This window comes from Capra hircus, chromosome 16 (genome assembly GCF_001704415.2).
Source record: "Capra hircus breed San Clemente chromosome 16, ASM170441v1, whole genome shotgun sequence".
Lineage (NCBI taxonomy): Eukaryota > Metazoa > Chordata > Mammalia > Artiodactyla > Bovidae > Capra > Capra hircus.
The window spans coordinates 39,981,887-40,000,385 of NC_030823.1; the positions used below are offsets into that span (position 1 = coordinate 39,981,887).

General features: G+C 51.4%; 1 protein-coding gene and 1 non-coding gene across 2 annotated transcripts in view; both read right to left on the reverse strand.

The window, feature by feature from the left end:
* The window catches only part of TNFRSF1B (TNF receptor superfamily member 1B), a 35,590-nt gene continuing 17,546 nt past the window's right edge, over positions 456–18,499 (reverse strand). Inside the window, exons 3-10 of the mRNA XM_018060323.1 lie at positions 16,229–16,357; positions 15,658–15,807; positions 15,021–15,114; positions 14,383–14,612; positions 13,142–13,219; positions 12,512–12,546; positions 6,217–6,424; positions 456–3,226 (exon numbers count right to left, since the gene is read on the reverse strand). Of these exons, the coding sequence (XP_017915812.1) occupies positions 2,946–3,226; positions 6,217–6,424; positions 12,512–12,546; positions 13,142–13,219; positions 14,383–14,612; positions 15,021–15,114; positions 15,658–15,807; positions 16,229–16,357 (1,205 nt within the window). The 3' untranslated portion in view covers positions 456–2,945. The remainder of the gene's footprint in view (positions 3,227–6,216; positions 6,425–12,511; positions 12,547–13,141; positions 13,220–14,382; positions 14,613–15,020; positions 15,115–15,657; positions 15,808–16,228; positions 16,358–18,499) is intronic.
* TRNAS-GGA lies at positions 16,693–16,764 on the reverse strand. Its single transcript has one exon. It is a non-coding gene; the product is annotated as a tRNA-Ser (tRNA).

Sequence of the window (18,499 nt, forward strand, 5' to 3'; positions counted from 1 at the left end):
TGGTTTCTCTTCTGTCAAGAAAGCCATGCCTTCTCTTTCTCCAAGGAGCCCTAACTTATCTGCTTACAATTGGAGTACCCAGTGACTGGGGCCTCCTGGAGTCCAGAGTCTTGTTCCCCTGAGTGAGTACGGGGCTGCACATGCATGAGCAGACCTGCAGAAACCACCCCAACCCCAAGGGCAGGCTGAGAGACCAAGGCAATGGATGGGATGTGTGCTGAGGGCCTATTTGGAGGCCAGCTGGGTGGTTCTGGACAAAAAGCATTGTCCATTCCATGCCTCAGGAAGTGGCCAGGCTCTCGGCAAGGGCAACGGTAACGTGGGTGCTTCTGGGGTCTGGCACAGAATGGCCTTATCAGACTCTAGTGGCCAAGACCCATTCTCCCCCTTACCTTGGTGACAGGCGCCAGGACCAAGGACACACCCCAGCTCAGACCTGAAGACAAAGCCAGCAGTCAAAGTAAAAAACAAATAAAAGGTTTATTCATAAGCAGGAATGCTGTCCAGAATACATACAGTGCAAACTCTCCTTGTCCTTGGGATCAACACAAGCCCACAAGCTGGCGAAATTGTTATCAGTTAGGTCAAATGGACTCCCTCCAGCACTTGGGCCCTAGACTGGCCAAGGCCCCCTTCCTTGGCAGAGAAGTTTCTTTTTCTGCTTGGGTACACACAACCAAACCCAAAATGGAAGCTGAGATTACAGCAGTACAAGCTTTATTCATCGGTCAGAGAATGGAGAAGTGGGAACTTATTAACCGTTCATAAACAAACTTCTCGCCTTAATGGGGAGCCAGATTTGCTGTCAAGAACAATGGGGGGAAGAGTGCGAGGAATGATGGGGAGGCAAATGCTCTCCTTTTCTGGGAAAGAGGCAGGGTTTTCCTAGAAATGGGGTGCCACCTCTTTTCTGTCCTTTTTTGGTCAGTGATTCCTGGTCACGGCAACCAGTAGGTATGTCATTTAGTAGCTAATGTAGTAAGTTCAGTTCAGTTCAGTCGCTCAGTCGTGTCCGACTCTTTGCAACCCCATGAATCGCAGCATGCCAGGCCTCCCTGTCCATCACCAACTCCCGGAGTTCACTCAGTGTCAACTGAGACTCGGGGTCTGCTGGAGGTCAGATGCATCTCCATCTTGGTTTCAGCTGGTTCTATCCAATTTTTGTTTTTCTCTTCCTATAGTTTCTTTCTTCGTGTCCCAACCCTGTGACTTAAAGGTATATGTGAGCTCCTGTTCAAGGGAGGGGGTCGATGGGTTTTGACCAAGGGTCTAGTGGCTACTCTGGTAACAAAATGAGGCCACACCCAGAGTCTCGTAGTTCATCCCCACTCTGACAGCAAGGTGAGGTCCTCCACAGCAAGGTGACAGCAAGGAAGCCTGAGGTCCTCCCAGAACAGTCCACTAGGGGGCAGAAGTGCTCCACGGCTGCAAAGGGTCCAATGCGGTTGGAGACTCTGGCCAGTCCAGGAACAGGGACATCTTGATTCCAGCGTGGGAAGCCTTTCTTCACTGCAGGGTAATGGCTGGGCTTCTCCTACCCTCTAAAAGTTCAGCTGCCAAATTCAAATTCAGTGGAATTTTTCAACAAGGGATCCAAGTATATGGGATCCAGCTGTCTTCTCAAGGAGGCCCCCATCCCCCTTCCTTCCAGAATGTGGCTAAGGCCTCACTTGTCCATTGTCTGCAGGGCCTGGGCACATATTTTGGGGAGTGGGGGGACTCCTTAATGGGGAAAAATCCATTGGCCCAAGTGTTGGCTTCAGCACTTCAGTTCCTGGAAGGCCATTTGACCTGACAACACGGGTCACAGAACCACAACATACAACACAGACACGCAGACATAAGACCTGCTCTCAGCATCTCATGTCCACCCAGGACCTCAGCGGGCCCAGTACCAAAGCGGCTCTGAGGCTCCACTGGGACCTGGGACTTCAGGCACAGCAGGAGGGGGCATCGAGAGAAATAGGTACACCCCTTCGGGAGGCAAAAGAGGAAGGTCCAGGCTGAGGTAGGAGGAGATGGCTGCGGGGCCTCAATCATCTCCAGTTCCTGAAATTCCCTGATAGGAAAAGGTGTGGCCTTGAAGCCCCACACTAGACAGTGGGGGAGGGGAAGCTGGCACTGTGGGTAAACGGGAGTGAAGGTCAAAGGCAGAGGATGCAAACCCCGAGTCTGGCTTTGTTACACTGTGGCTTGTTTGTCTGTGCCATGGTGCTTTTTTTTTTTTATTGCCACAAGTTTAAACTGGAAGATTTCTGGTTAGAGGTCTGGCGTCTTAACCAGGTCATGACACTCATTCAAAAGGCTGCCTGCCCGGGCCCTCTGAGCATCCAGTTTTTAGCCCATGGTATGAGATGGAGATAGCAGGAGTCGGTTTGGGGGTGGTGCTGCCCAGGGTCCTGAGCTAACCTGGGGGACCCTTATAGGGGTCGCCACCCTCTCCCTGCATAGAACCATTTGACTTAATGGCACACGGCCACCCTCACTGGAACCATCCTGCAGTCTCCCATTCAGGCTAAAGGCCTGTCCTTTCTCCACTCTCTCTCTCCACTGATACACACAGCATCCTTCCTCCCTGACAAGAAGCCAGAGCGGAGTAGAGTCCAGGGATTAAAAAACAATATTAATAAAACCCCGAAACAACAAGGGCTCCAGAAGCCAAGACTGCAGAACCGGCTGGGGGGCAGCTCTCAGAGAGGCAAGGGCTCGTTCCCGGCTGCCCAGCACATTTGTGTCCGCCAGCCTTCCAAGTTAGACACACACCAAGACAGGACCCATCATAACTCTCCCCGCCTCATCCTTCTGCCTGCAGGTGAGAGGAAGGCTGAGGCTGTGCACAAAGGAATTTGGCCCAGAAACAGACAGAGTCCTGGGGGAGGGGAGGGGCGGAGAAGCCCCAGAGGTTGGGCCCCGCTCAGCGCTGGCACAGCCCGCAGCCAGCTGGGTTAGCTGGGCTTCATTCCCGCATCAGGCACACCGAGTGGCAGGGGCTTCTCCTCCAGGCCCCGCGGCAGAGTCTCTGGAGCCCCCGGCTGGGACTGAAAGGGGCGCTCCTCCCTGGAGAAGGGGACCTGCTCCTCTTTCGGGGACTTGGGGGTGCTGGCGTCTGTGTCCCTCGTGGAGCTGGCCTGGGAGGGGCACTGCGAGCTGTGATCAGGGCTGCTGCAAACATTGACAATGCAGGTGACGTTGACCTGGGTCCCGTGGCCACCAGAAGATGCCTCTGCTAAACACAAGACAAGAGAGGGCAGTCGGTGGGGGATTCTTGGAGAGAGGAGTGTCTTCACAGCCTGTCTCCTATCCAAGAGGCAGATTCGGACACATGGGAAAGAGCACTGGGCCAGGAGCATAGGCCCCTGTGCCAGCCCAGCTTTGCTGTGTACTCTTGGACAAGCCGCTTGAACCTTTGTGTGCCTCAGTTTCTTCATTTGTCAAATAAGAATATCCTGCCCGATTTACCCCATAGACGGAAGGCGCCAACCACATAAGGCAAGTGAAGGTGTTTGAAGAACAAAACACACTCCCCACAAAGAATCAGAGATTCTGAACTTGTGGTAGCCTGGATAGGAGGGGACTTTGGGGGAGAATGGGCACACACATTTGTATGGCTGAGCCCCTTCACTGTTCACCTGAAACTATCATGACATTGTGATACCCCAATAGAAGTGAAAAGTATCCATACTGATATACCCCTAATAGAAAATAAAAAGTTTAAAAAAAAAATTTTTTTTTAATTCACTGCCCAAAAAAAAGACTTAAAAACAAAATCAAATAAAAAGCATTAACGAAACAAAACAAAAAACAAAAAAATGCAGCCCCAAAGAAGCAAGGGTGGGGATGGGGAGCTGAAATCACGGGGTGGAAGGAAATTTCCATACCGTGCCTTCATGGCACCCAAATGTCACCTAGCTCACCGTGGCCTTTGCATACCGTGAATGAGACACTGCGGGGGCAGATAGGGAAGCAGGAGGGGGCAGAGACCTGAGGTTTACCCGTTGCCACGTTGCCACGGTGGGGAGAGGTGCTGGGTGAGAGGGAGAGAAGTGGGGTGCAGAGGCCAGAGACTCAGGAGGGGAACGGAAGAGAGACAGAGGGTAGATGGGGTGGGCAGACAGAGACACAGGTCTCCAAAGAGGAAGCCACACCACACTGGGTATGGAAGAGGTGTCGCTAAGAATGCAGGAAGATGAATCTAAGAGGTGGGCAAAGACCAGGAGTTTATGTTTGGATCTCATTTATTCACTTGACAAACGTTTAGGGCCACTGGCTATGTTGCAGGCACTGACCCAGTCCTTCACTGGGGAGTTCTCAGGCTGCAGTGGGGGCACTGGTGAGACCTCACACTGATGAGGGTGGGCTATGATGGGAAATGTCCCCAAGTCAGGTGGCAGGGAGGGAAGGCTGTCGCAGTCCTGCCCAGGAGATGCCATGCTCACCTCTAGACCAGGAAACTGAGGCTCAGTGGGTTAAGGAACCTGCTCAGAGTCTCACAGCACCAGAACTGCTGGGAAGGCATCTAGGAATGACCCAAGTTCACGGTCATTCCTTGACCTGCCAGCCAGAACTGCCAGGTGAGAGGGGGAGATGCAGGCCAGTGGGCTTGGCCTCTCAGTACAAAACATGCTCGAGGAAGCCCCAAGCTTTCTGCAGGACTCCACCCAGGGGCCTTGTCCAATGTGGGCACTGCCAATGCCCACCAGGGATGACAGTAGTCACAGACCAGGCCCAGGGCAAAATGCAGACTGTAAGCAGGGCCCAGTCCTGATGCCTCAGTCCCAAAGGGACCAGACAACAGGCATAGCAGGTGGAGACCAGGGGTATCATCTACTCATTCAGCCCAACCCTGTCCCCCAAGAGCCCAGGGGTGACTTCTGGCTCTTCTGTTTATTGGGTGTGCCCTTGAATAAGCTGTTTAATCTCTGGGCCTCAGTTTCCTCATCTAATAGGATGAGGAAACACAATGTACTATATAGTAATAATATAACTATAATATATAATAGGGGCTTCCCATGTGGCTCAGTGGTAAAGAATCTGCCTGCTAAGCTGGAGACTCAGGTTTGATCCCTGGATCAGGAAGATCCCCTGGAGAAGGAAATGATAACCCATTCCAGTAATCTTGCTTGGGAAATCCCATGGACAGGGGAGCCTGGCAGGCTACAGTTCATGGGGTGGCAGAGAGTCGGACACGACTGAAGTGGCTTAGCACATATAATATAATGACATATTAGAATGCAATATTAATATTATGTATTAATAAATATATTATATACCATATATAGTAATATCATATAAAATACAATATAACACATAATATACAACAAATATAATTGAGACATTATAATATTAATATAGCAATTTGTGCTATATGCTATATATTATATATAGCATTAATCTAGAATATTAATATAGTGATATAACCCTCATATAAATATAATATCTATATATAATATCATATCATTGTTGTTGTTATTGTTTAGTCACTAAGTCATGTCCAATTCTTTGTGACCCCATAGACTATATATAGGCCACCAGGCTCCTCTGTCCATGGGATTTCCCAGGCAAGAATACTTGGAGTAAGTTGTCATTTCCTTCTCCAGGAGGATCTTCCCAACCAAGGGATTGAACCTGTGTCTCCTGCTTTGCAGGAGGGTTCTTTACCACTGAGCCACCTGGGAAGCCATAATATTATATTATATGTTATATATAATATATCTTATATAACATTAATATAGATCAATATTTTCTTAATATATGATATGCAATATTTATAGAACATAGCATTGAAATATAATATTGTTATATGCCATTTTACATATTTTTGTATTTTATAAAAAGACTCCCTGCCTGGATACCAGGGACTCAGAGGACAATCTGAAATGGTTTAGAAGGAAGGGTGCTTCTTCTGTGTGTGGGAGAACACACAGAGCAAGGGTTGGAGGTACTTGGTGGACTCCAAAAACAGAAAGAAGCCTGTGGTTCAGTAGCACCTGAGAGGGTGGTGGAAGGGAGGCTGGAGGGGAGCCCAGGCTGGTGGTGCAGGGCATCCAGTGTCCTGCAGGGGCAGCCCAGGACTCATTGGCTCAGACAGAAACCAGGAAGAAACATGGCGGGGAGGGGGGGGGGGGCGCGGGGAGTGAGAGGGGAGTGGCAGGTGGGGGGTGTGTGCCTGCAGGGGATGAAGCCGGGGGCAGGGGCGGGGAAGCTCCTGCCTCTTACCTGAGCTACTGCAGCTGGTCGGAGCCTCCCCCGACGTGCTGGCCTTTTCCACGCCTGGCGACTGCAGCTGGGACCTGGTGGGGGCCCTCTTGTCCGTGGTGCTGGTCGAGCTCTCCAGGGAACTGCTGCTGGAGCTTGGCGCCGTGGTCAGCAGGTGCTGTTGCTCAGGGCCTGGGGCACCTTGGGCCTTGTTGGCGGGCAGGTGTGGCTGCATGGGGAGGAGGGAGTTGGGGAACCCATCAGCTGGCTCCTCGCCCCCTCATCCCTCTCACCACCATTAGCACTTCACAGTTTACACGGCACTTCTGCACCTTCTCTCCATGCACAGCACTTTTACGACGTGTGATTCTCTGCGGCTTCTATGATTAACCTCTGGAGTGTGAGCCCTAGGAGGGCAGGGGCCACATGGCCCTGTTTACTGAACAGTCTGAGAGGTGAGGCAGGGTTCTCATCCTCATTTTGCATAAAGAAGCAGAGGCCCAGATAAGAAAAATGACTCTCCTAAGGTCATGGGGTGATGTGGCCCAGCCTAGCAGCCAAGGGCATGGAGCCTGGAACGAGACCATAAGTGTGCAAGCCATGACTCCATCACTGACTAGCTCTGCAACCTTGAACAAGTTACTTAACCTCTCTGTGCCTCTGGTTTTTTTTTTTTTTCTCTAGAAATGAAAGAATAATAAAGCTACCTCCCAGGGTTATTGGGAAGATTAAATGACTGAAGTTTTGTAAAGCACTAACAACAGTGCCTGTTCCATATTAAGCACCCATCAAGGGTTTGTTAAATCAGAGCTCTGTACTTCCCTGGTGGTCCAGTGGTTGAGAATCCACCTGCCAATGCACAGAACACAGGTTCGATCCCTGGTCCAGGAATATTCCACATGCCACAGAGCATGCCACAACTACTGAAGCCCACGTGCCTAGAGCCCATGCTCCACAATAAGAGAAGTTACCAAAACAAGAAGCCAAAGCACCACAGCCAGAGAGCAGCCCCTACTCTCCGGAACTAGAGAAAGCCCATGCATACCAACGAAGACCAGCATAGTCGTAAAAAACATAAGGGCTTAGCAAACTACTGCCATGGGCCAAGTGTGGTCTGCTGCTGTTTCTGTACAGGCTGTGAGCTAAGAATACTTTTTACATTTTTAAATGGTTGAAAAAATATTTAAGGAACAATATTTCATGATACAAAGTTACATGAAGTTCAAACACTGGTGTCCATAAATATAGTTTTCTTGGCACACAGCCATCTCCATTTGTTAATCTCATGTTTGTGGCTACTTTCCCACGCAATGTCAGAATTGAGAAGCGATAACAGAGGTCAGAGGATCAAAAAAGCCTACAATATTGACTGTCTGGACCTTTACAGAAAAAGTCTGCTGGCCCTCAATCCAGTGTAGACAGTCCTCTCATTTAGGGCTCTCAGTCTTGCAGTCTCAGTGACACTTTGCAGATTCTATTCCCCAAGCTGTTCTGTGATTCTCCATCTTTTTCTCTTAAAACACAAGTCACAACAACAACCATAATAAAATATTAGCTGACACTTGAATCCATCCAATGCCAAGCACTGTGCTGAAGCCCTTCCAGACATTATCTATACAGCCCAATGTTATCCTTGCTTTGCAGATATAGAAGCCGAAGCCCAGAGAGGTTGAGTTACTTGCCCAAGGTCACACAGTTAGGACATGGTGCATCTGGGCTAAAACCTACACCATTCTTGGGTGTTTGGGGTTCTGTCCCTGGAAGCTCAAGACAAGGTGCCCCATTTTCAGACACCTGTGCTAGAAATGTCACTCCGAGGTGGTTGGCTACCTGTCTACAACTGACCAGGTGCACAAGCCCTTGCCTTAGGGTTCTGGGCGATCACTGGATTCTAGAAAGAAAAAGACCGAGGGGCCACATTCTCAACCCCTGTCCAGGATGAGAGGGTCCAGGGTAGACTGAGAACTGAGGTGAATGAGTGCTAGAAGGGTGCAGCCTGGCAGGGTCGGGGAGGTGAGGTCAGACAGAGGTGGAGAACACAGGAAGGACTCAGGTGCCAATCTCTGCAAGCCCCAGGCCCCCAGTCCCCCCCGAGCCCTGCATATCCGCAGGCCGGCTCGCAGACTCTCAGGCTGGGAGGATCCCTTGAAAGCAGTCCCCATGAGGCCACGGAGGCCCAGAATGGGTGAGTCCTTTCTTAGTATCCCACAGCGGGTCCATGGAAGGGGCAGGGGCAGCCCCTCTTGGTATACCACAGCCGCATGCTTCCGACTGAGTCCTGCCTCCCTGGCTCACCACCCTCGACTGTGGAGGAAGGGAGGGCATTTCAAGTTCATCCTGAACCTTTCTTTGCTCAGATGGTCTAACCTTGGTATTGGCCCCCACCCCTGACCCTGGTCTGAGCGTGGACAGGCAGGGGAGCAGGAACAGGAGAAGAAACATCCAAAGGTCATCCCTCACATCCCCCAGAGAAGGGGCTTTTCAGCCTGCGTCCCGCCTTTCTGTTGGTGGTAAGGGCCAGGCAGAACAGAAACCCCCAAAGGTCACAGCCTGCCTCCCTCCCCGCAAAGCCACGAGATGCAAAAGTTCAGGCAGGCTCTGAGTGGAGCGGATACATTCTGAGTCCTGGGTTGGCACCCCAGGGAGGTATGGGGGGGGTGGGTACTGAGGTGGGTCATTCAACAAACAGGATCCCAGTTAGCCTCCCCATCATGTCCCAGCCTGGCCCTACCATGGGTAGGAGCAGAGACCCTGGCAGAGCTGCTGGCTGTCCTGTGTCTGTCTGTATGTGTGAGAGTGTGTCCCTGAAGCTCCCGTGCCCATAAGTATAGGTGGGAAAATGTCTGAAGCATGCTCACATGTGTGTGTCCATGTGTGGGGAGCACGTGCGCATGACTGTGAGTGGTGCAACTAGCGTGTGTGCTGGAGGTGATGAAAAGAGGCACTCCTGGGTCTGTGTCTCAGGCCACTCATTTGCTATGTCACCTTGGGAAAGTTATTTAACTTCTCTGAGCCCGAGATTCCTGGGCTGTAAAATCGGGGCAATAACCACACTGCCTGGGTCACAGCACAGCTATGAGGCTAAGCAATGCTCAGTACTGTGCCTGGCCCATGCTTAGCACCTCATAAACATCACCCTCTTTATGAAACAAGAGCCTGTGGATGAGCATGTCTGTGGGGGTGATTGAGCTCATACATGTGGTTATGCTAGTCTTTTCTGAACAAAGGGAAGCTACTGTCTCACCATGCATTGGTGTTACCAGGAGGGGCAGGGCGGTGCTGAGTCACCATGCTCTCAACCCCACTGGTCTGGCCAGGAGAGTTACTACGTAGCTGTTAACAGGACCACTGCCAGGAGGCGGAGAAACGAGAGTGGAGTGCAGGCTGAGCACAGGGGTCAGGGCAGGGGTGCGAGCCCGGGGACTGAAGGGACTGAAGATCAGCCTCTAAGGGCGGTCCCTGCTGGGGACAGGGATGCCTGGAACAATTCTGAATGTCTGCTCTGGGCAAACAGGAGGGTGGGTAAATACAAGCCCTGCAGATTCAGAATGAGTTTCAAACCTGGGCTCTGCCAGTCAGCTAGTGGTCTAACCTCATGTGGATACCTGAAGCTCCCTGAATCTCAGTTTCCTCATCTGTGAAGTGGGGTGATGACATCCTGTACCTAACAGGGCTGTGTGTGAGGATGCAGAGCCTGGCCTGGGGCTTAGCCAGTGGGGTGCTGGAACCAGCCCAGACCTATGTGTGTTTCTTCCCAACTTTACATTCCGTAAGTAGCTTCCTGAAATCAGTCACAGTGGGAGTGTTTATAACATAGAAATGAGCAAACTCTATAAATCAGGGTTTGGGTCCTCCCCGACCCAGAGGGCCAATTACCAGCACACCCCTGGGCTCCACTGGCAATAGCACTCAACAAACAGCAGTGGAGTCGTTCACACTTGGTAAACACAAAACTGAGCAAACAGAAAGGGGAAGTGGGGGCCACACCTCAGGCAGCTTTATTGCATCAAAGATTGGGAAATAGTCAGTCCAGGAAAGATAAGTTGGCAGTTGGGTGCTGGGATGGAGCTTAGAGGGCATACTTATTCTATGGGCCACCAGGTCTCAGCTTCCAGAGTCACTGAACTGAAGCTAGAAAAAGGAGGGCATGGCATTGGCACACTGGAGGAATGAGAAATGGTTTGTACCTCCAAACCAGCGTTTCTGTCTGGCTTCCCTTGTGGCTCAGCTGGAATCCACCTGCAATGTGGAGGACCTGGATTGGGAAGATCACCTGGAGAAGGGAAGCAAATGGCTACCTACTCCAGTATTCTGCCCTGGAGAATTCCATGGACTATATAGTCTGTGGGATCGCAAAGAGCCAGACATGACTGAGAGATTTTCACTTTCACTGTAGGGCATGTCAAAAAGCACTAGCCAGGAATCCAGAGATATAATGCTGTGTGACCTTGGGCAATTCAGTTTCCCTCTCTGTACTTCTTTTCTTGTTGGGACAATCAGGAGATGAAACCAGTTTGGTCCTACCAAGTCCAAAACCCTGTGTAAACCTCAGGGCTGAGCTGTCCCCTAGCACAGTGGTTCCCAATGGAAGGTGTCTGTCCTCCAGGAAACATTTTGCAATGTCTGGAGACACTTTGGTTCTCACTCCTTGGAGGCAGTGCTACTGGGATCAAGTAGGGAGATGTCAATGATTTCACTGAAAAAGCTATAATACATAGGATAGCCCCTCGTGACAAAGAATTAGCAGGCAGGTTTGAGAAGCCCTGCCCCAGCAGGGCAGGGGACATGGAGGGAACTCCTGGAGTCTTGTTTCCTCATCTGTAAATTTGGGTAAAAAACCTGCCCTAGGGACTTCCCTGGCCGTCCAGTAATTAATATTCTGTGCTCCCAATGCAGGGAGCCCAGGTTCAATCCGGTCAGGGAACTGGATCCCACGTGCTGCAACAGAAGATCTTGCATGCCACAACGAACACTACAGGCCACAACTGAAATCCAGCACATCCAAAACAAACAAACAAGCAAAAAAAACCAAACCTGCCCTGTCTACCTGGCATGGGGTTGCAGTACACACCATGTACTGGCTCACCCTGCACCCATTTCCAAGCCCTCTCCCTAGTTCTCCTCCACCATAAAGGCTAGAAAAGCAAAACACCACCCTTTCCAGCCTCCCTTGCAGCTAGAGGTGGTCACGTGATACCATTTGGCCAATAAGACAAAAGAAGAAATGTACTCAGGGCTTCTAGGAAAGGGTCTGATTTCCTGTAAAATGCATCTGGCTGTTTCCCTTCTTTTTCCTGCCTCAGACTGGAGGTCACATATGCAGTGGTGATCACCATCTTATGACATAGGCCAAAGGCAAGAGAATAAAGGCCAACACACTAAAGATGGCAGAGTGTGGGGTCCTGTTGGCCTCACAGAAGGATGCAGCTGAATCATTCCAGCAATCACCAACACCCTGACAGAAAATACAGCCCTTTGAAGTCACCCTTAAGCTTTTGGTTACTTGCAGCCAAATGCCCTCCTGATGGAAAACTGATGAAATACAACGTCAGTGCTCTGTTTCTAGCAAAAATCCTGCACAGATCCTACTTCATAAAAATGATCAAAAGTGAGTTGCTTTGGTTGAAGTTGGGGGAGGCCCTGGGTCCAGTCCCCTAGCCTTGATCTCAATCTCAAAGATGACTCCCTCCCCACCCACTGCCCCGGGCAGGACCCTATGTGGAATACTGGGGTACCCTAGCACGCAGTTTGAAAACCACTGTACAATGTGGAAGTGCTTTGTAAACATCTCGGAGATGCTGAGAATTGTTGCCAGCTGGGTGAAAGGCACAGTCCTACAAGCAGGGCTGAGACACTGTCCACACTTAATGGTGAGGAACCAGCCATGAGCAATTTCATGTCAGCCCAAGGTCACAGCGTGAGTCCATGACCACATGCTTGCCACTGACCCCACTTACCCTCCTATTCCCTGATGTGGCCTTTCACACTCAGTCATCTGGGCTCAACATTGCTTCACTCCCCTCCCCCACACCCACCATTCTTCAGCCTGCCCTGCTTTGTCCATACCACACCTGCTGCTCTGCGTGTCCTTTCCTTCCTGCACTCGTGTCTCCATCAAAATCTTGCCCAGCTCAGATGCCACCTTTATCAGCCCCCACAACAGACTCTGGCTGGTCTTTCTGCAGCCTCCTGGGGCTCTGCATCCTGCCTGAGGCTGGACAGACCAACCTAGAGAATTCACCACTTCCTATGGGACAACCTGGCCCAGCAGGAAGGATACCATGGAGGCAGAGGGGGCAGGCAGAGGGGCACTCACCACCTTGGCATCTCCTTGCAGGCAGAAGGGCTTCTCTGCAGAGAGGAGAAAAGGGACCAGTCAGTAAGCAACTTCCTTAGATCACATCTTTTTTAACTAAGAGGTAGCATGGGACCCAAGCAAAAGCTTTCAGATTAGGCTCAGTCCTGGGAGAGCAATTACCTACCAGACAAGGTACACAGAAGCCCCCATACCCAACCCTCCAGCCGGCCTGACATTGCTCCCCTCTCCTCCCCCACACCCACCATTCTTCAGCCTGCCCAACTTTGTCCATACGACACCCCACTGCTCTGCAAGCCCTTTCTTTCCTGCACTTATGTCTCCATCAAAATCTTGCCCAGTTCAGATGCCACCTGCTCCATAAGGGCTGAATCCCCCAGAATTCCTAGACAAGAATCTTGGACTCCCACCTCTTGGATATCCCTGATAGCATCTCACCTCTTACTAGAGAAGTTAGTGGAAATGCCCTCTGCCCCAGGCTCTAAGCTCCTAAGAACAGGGTGTACCAGACCCAGCTCTGTCTGACCCATAAAGCTGTGCCCAGTGCTGGACTCAGAGGAGACCCCCCAGAAAAACTTCCTGAACAAATGAGGGAATAAAGAGATGAAGGAAGGAAGGATGGAATCTTACTTTTTTTCTGGGTCATGATGACACAGTTCACGACGACTATCAGTAGCAGACCCAATGCTGTCACACCCACAATCAGTCCTAGAAGGAAAAGAGAAGTTCAAAACAGCTGCAAAAAGTAAACTTGGGACTTCCCTGGGGGTCCAGTGGTTAAGAACCTACTTTGTAAAGCAGGGAATGAGGACTGGATCCCCAGTTGGGAAACTAAGATCTCACATGGCTTGGAGCGACTAAGGCAGCGTGCCACAACTAGAAAGCCCAAAGGGTTGCCACTACGACCCAGTGCGTGTGTGCTAAGTCACTTCAGTGGTGTCCGACTCTGTGCAACCCTATGGACTATAGCCTGCCAGGCTCCTCTCTCCATGGGATTTTCCAGGCAAGAACACTGGAGTGGATTGCTATGCCCTTCTCCAGGGGATCTTCCTGATCCACAGAACAAACCAGCATCTCTTATCTTACGTCTCTTGCATTGGCAGGTGGGTTCTTTACTACTAGTGCCACCTGGGAAGCCGCAGCCAAATCAATCAATTAATTTTTTTTTAAGGAAACTCAAATGTACCAGGTCAGTCAATGACCAAAGATGACTGGGGCTGTCGCAGGCAAGGGACAAGCCCAGGGCAGAGACTCTGAAATTTGATCACAAAACAAACCAAAATCCATGCACTAAAGAAAACATGCCTGTGGGCCACACCCAGCCTGAGGACCACGAGTTTGAGCCCTCTGGTACAGTCCAGAAGGGAAACCCACAACACAGCGACCTAGCTCAGCCCACTGTCAAAGCCTAGTGTTTCATCAGAAATGGCAACCAGAAGACCATCTCCACTTTGAGATAAAACAGGGACCCTATGTCTCTCCACCCAGGAATTCTTAGTGGCATCACTAAATCTTGGAAGAAAGCAAGTCTCAATGCTACCTGCATCCCAGGATGGAGCACAGGGTCCAGCCCATACAAGCTCTCAGCAAGACTCTTAAGAGGGCTTCCCAGGTGGCACTAGTGGTAAAGAACCCGGCTGCCAATGCAGGAGACATAAGAGATGTGGGTTCAATCCCTGGGTCGGGAAGATCCCCTGGAGGAGGAAATGGCAACCCATTCCAGTATTCTTGCCTGGGAAATCCCACAGTGGAGCTTGGCAGGCTATAGCCCTTGGGGTTGCAAAGAGTCAGACACGACTGAAGCAACTTAGCACACATATGCTAAGACAGAAGGGAGGGAGCAAGGATAAATGGGACCTCTTGAGACTTACCAATAGGAAGAGAGATGTTCCCTCTGTTGGGCTGTTCCACTGGGGAACTTGGAGGACTTGGGACTTTTGGGAGGAGGAGGAAGGTGCTTGGAGCTGTGCTGGGCCCCAGAGTCGGCTCCATGTGCTGGGATCTTGTGGTGGCTGGGCCCCGAGCCACCTTCCGGGTGGGCAGCACAGAGGTGCAGACCGCATCTGTCAATGCAGTACCAGGAATGGCCACGGAACTACAGCTGCGGGAGAAGGCGTGATTGAGACTGAATGACTCAGGGTAGCTGGGTTCACCCCTGGGAGCCAGGCTGACATGCAAGGGGCACAGCAACTGGGATAGGGGAGGGAGTTTGCATGCCACGCCCTCTTTCAAGACTGTCCCTTCCTGTCCCCACCCGACCTATCCCATGCTCCCCACCCCTGACTTCCAGGACAAAACTTCTGTTCATCAGGCTGTTCAGGGACCCACCCACCCATTGTCAGATAAACCAGTCCTAACATTGGAGCAGGCTCGGCAATGCCTCTGCCCAAGGAAGTAACTGAGGAGATCCCAGGCACTGTGAGCCAGCTGATTTGTGCTGGAAGCCTCAGGATCACTCGGGGAACAGCCCCTCCCTGCTCCTCCAGAACCAGAGGATGCAGCCACTCACTTCCGGTGGGGCTTGCAGGTATCCGTGTATGATGTTGTGTCCGAGAACGTCCCCGGGCCACAGGAAGCACATTCCACATTTGTTGTTGCAGTTCCTTCACAAAAAGTTGGAAAGTGTCACCAATTCAGATATGCCATGGAAAAGGTGGGCCGTGGCCCTAAGGGAAATGGAGCCCCGGGGAGGTCTGAGGAGGCAAGAGATTCTGTCTGCACCTCCACCCCTTCATAACACACACACACACACACACACACACACACACACACAGACACAGACACACACACACAGACACAGACACAGACACACACACACACAGACACACACACACACACACAGACACACACAGACACACACACACACACACATACACACAACCCTGGGCAGTCTGTCCTTAACTAATTCTAGTGACTTTGTCTTCCTGAGGCACCACCTGACTTTCCAGTAGCTTGGGGTTTAATTTGATCTTCTCTGGATCCCCAGGGCCTAGCACACAGGAGGTGCCTGATCAGGAGGGCTTGAGGGAAGAATGAATTGGGACAAGTGGACAGATGGGTAACCAGCACCTGGCCGCCCTGATGATGTTCCTAGGAAGGAGAGACCCAAGGGGGTACCCCAAGGCCCTCTGGCCCTGGCCCCATACCTGGTTTGACCACGCCAGAGCCGGGGGCACATTTGCGCAGCGCCGCGCACAGCCGGCAGCCCTCCTGCCTCCCTAGGGTGCAGTACCAGCCTGGCTTGCAGGTGCAGATGCGATTCTGTTTCGTTGTGCAGGCTTGAGTTTCCACCTGGTCTAGAGAAAGGAGAAGACAGCCAAGGGTCACGCCTCCCTTCGCCGGCCACACCCACTCTGTCTTTCCACCCAGCCCCACCACCCACAGACAGCAGACCTCTGCACCGGCCTCAGGATGGGGCTTAAAGACTGCTGGCCACAGAGTCTCCGTCACAGTATGAACAAGCACACCTACTTTCCCAGGCACAACGTCCTCAACTCTAACAACGGGCACCGTTTCCCCACTGCTGCTCTTGGCCGGCCTGCCCCAAGGGGCTATTGAAGAGGATGATAAACAGTGAGGTGCTTTACTGCACATCTGCCCTCAGGCATGAAAACAAAGGTCTAGAATAAGCCCAGCCAGCTCAAGGGCAAAGGGGCTGGAGTTCATGGGGGCCAGGAGAGGATGCCTGGGACCACCCCTCACTCTGAGCCAACTCACCAGAGCTGCAGCGCGAGTTACAGCTGAAGCATGCGGTGACCAAGTTCCAGAGCTGGGTGTATGTGCTGCTCTCGCAGGAGGCACATACGGTGTCCGAGGTCGTGTTGCATAAAGACTGTACACGGTAGCCTGAAAAAGTGAAGGCCAGGCGTCTCAGTGGAGGAGGGCAATGGGGCAGGGGGGTGGCTTCTGCCAGGACCCAGGCTCATCCTCTGTCCTCCAGAGCCCCAGAGTTCTGAGGCCTAGTTGGAAGGCTCTCTGATAGAGTTTCAACTCCTGCATCATCTCCCATCTAGCGTGTACCAGCCATCACTCCATCTCTGAACCCTGAAGTGAAGTGAAGTCGCTCAGTCGTGTCCGACTTTTTGCGACCCCATGGACTGTAGCCTACCAGGCTCCTTCCTCCATGGGATTCTCCAGGCAAGAGTACTAGAGTGGGTTGCCATTTCCTTCTCCAGGGGATCTTCCCAACCCAGGGATCGAACCCGGGTCTCCTGCATTCCAGGCAGACGCTTTAACCTCTGAGCCACCAGGGAAGCCCTGAACCCTGAAGTGCTCCTAAAATATCTTCCCCTCTGCTCTTTTTTAGGGCTTGCCTGGTGGCTTAGATGGTAAAGAATCTGCCTGCAATGCAGGTAACCCAGGTTCGACCCCTGGGTTGGGACGATTCCCTGGAGAAGGCAATGGCTACTCACTCCAGTATTTTCGCCTGGAGAATTCCATAGACAGAGGAGCCTGGTGAGCTATAGCCCATGGGGTTGCAAAGAGTTGGACACAACGAAGTGACTAACCTTTCCTTTTCTGCTCTTTTCAGGTGTCTGGAATTCCACCATTGGAACTGCTGATTATCAGTCAATAACACTTGAGTAAGAACTGGCTAACCAGTTCTTATTAAAAAAATTTTTTTTTGATGTGGACCATTTTTAAAGTCTTTATTGAATTTGTTCAATATTGCTTCTGTTTCACGCTTTGCTTTTTGGCCACAAGGCATATGGGATCTTAGCTTCCTGACCAGGGATGGTCACAACCCCTACATTAGAAGGCAAGGTCTTAACCACTGGACCACCGGGGAAGTCTTATCCTTTCTTCTTTCTAATTGGCAGAAATTCTTCATCTGAGAAAGGTTTAAAAAAAAAAAAAGGCAGCAGCAGTCATCCCTGGTATTCTATCAAGGACGAGGCCATGGGACTCCTGGGGGCCTCAAAGAAGATGTGCCTGGGGATTGAGAACACCCAGGCAAACCTTGAAGAAGTTTTTCTTCTGAGCCCCATTCCTATCCTGCACCTTCACTGTTGTGCTATTCGAGTGCCTTCTTACAGAGACCCTGCCAGTTAATAGAAGAAAGAAGAGTCACTTCCCTGGGATCTCTTAAAATGGCCATGGTAACAGGTGCATTTGTGCCTGCCCACGTCTCAAGCTAGTGGCTCAAAGCTCTCCAATGGCTTTCTAGATCCTGCAGAAGAAAATCTAAACTCCTTACCATGGTCCCTGCTAACTCACTTGGGGCCACACACTGGCCTGCCTGTTCTCTAAGTGCACCAAACAAGCTTAACACCTCAGGGCCTTCGCAGTGCTGTCCCCCTGTATATCTGCATGACTCACCTCCTGCACATCTCTGCCCACAAGTCAGTTCCTCAGAAAGGTCTTCCATGACCAGCATGTCCCACTCTGCCTCCATCTGCCCGCCCCTCTCTTGTTTCCTTCACGGACCACACGTCTATCTCCTCTATTGGTTTATCTGTCTTATACCCTTGTTAGGATGCAAAATCCATGAGGGTGAGGACTTTGCCTGCCCTGCTCTCTGTCGTGTTCCCAGCATTCAGTGCCTGACACTTAGCAGACGCTTTATAAACATTACAGGGATGCATATGTAAACAAACGAGTGGATGGACAGCCCTGGGAGTTGGGCTGCCTGGCTCTCCCAACTGGGATTAGGCCTCAGGTCCACCACTTGTGAAATGGCCCGCAGTCACTGATTCAATCAAAGATGCACTGACGACCTTTATGTGTCAGGTGTTGCGCCAGGTGCTGGGGATTCAGCAAAGAACAAGCCACACAGTCCCTGTTCTAAGCAGCACACAGTGGGGGCTATAGAGGAGATCCAGGCTATGATCACAGTGTAAAAAGAGCTGCTGCCATGGCGGCTGCCAAGGGCCAGCAGGAGCTCAAAGGTAGAGCCTAATCTGGCTAGGCAGTGTGGGCAGGCTTCCTGGAGGAGGGGGCCATCAGAGGTCTAAAGGATCAATGGGAGGGCACCCCAGGAAGGCAGAG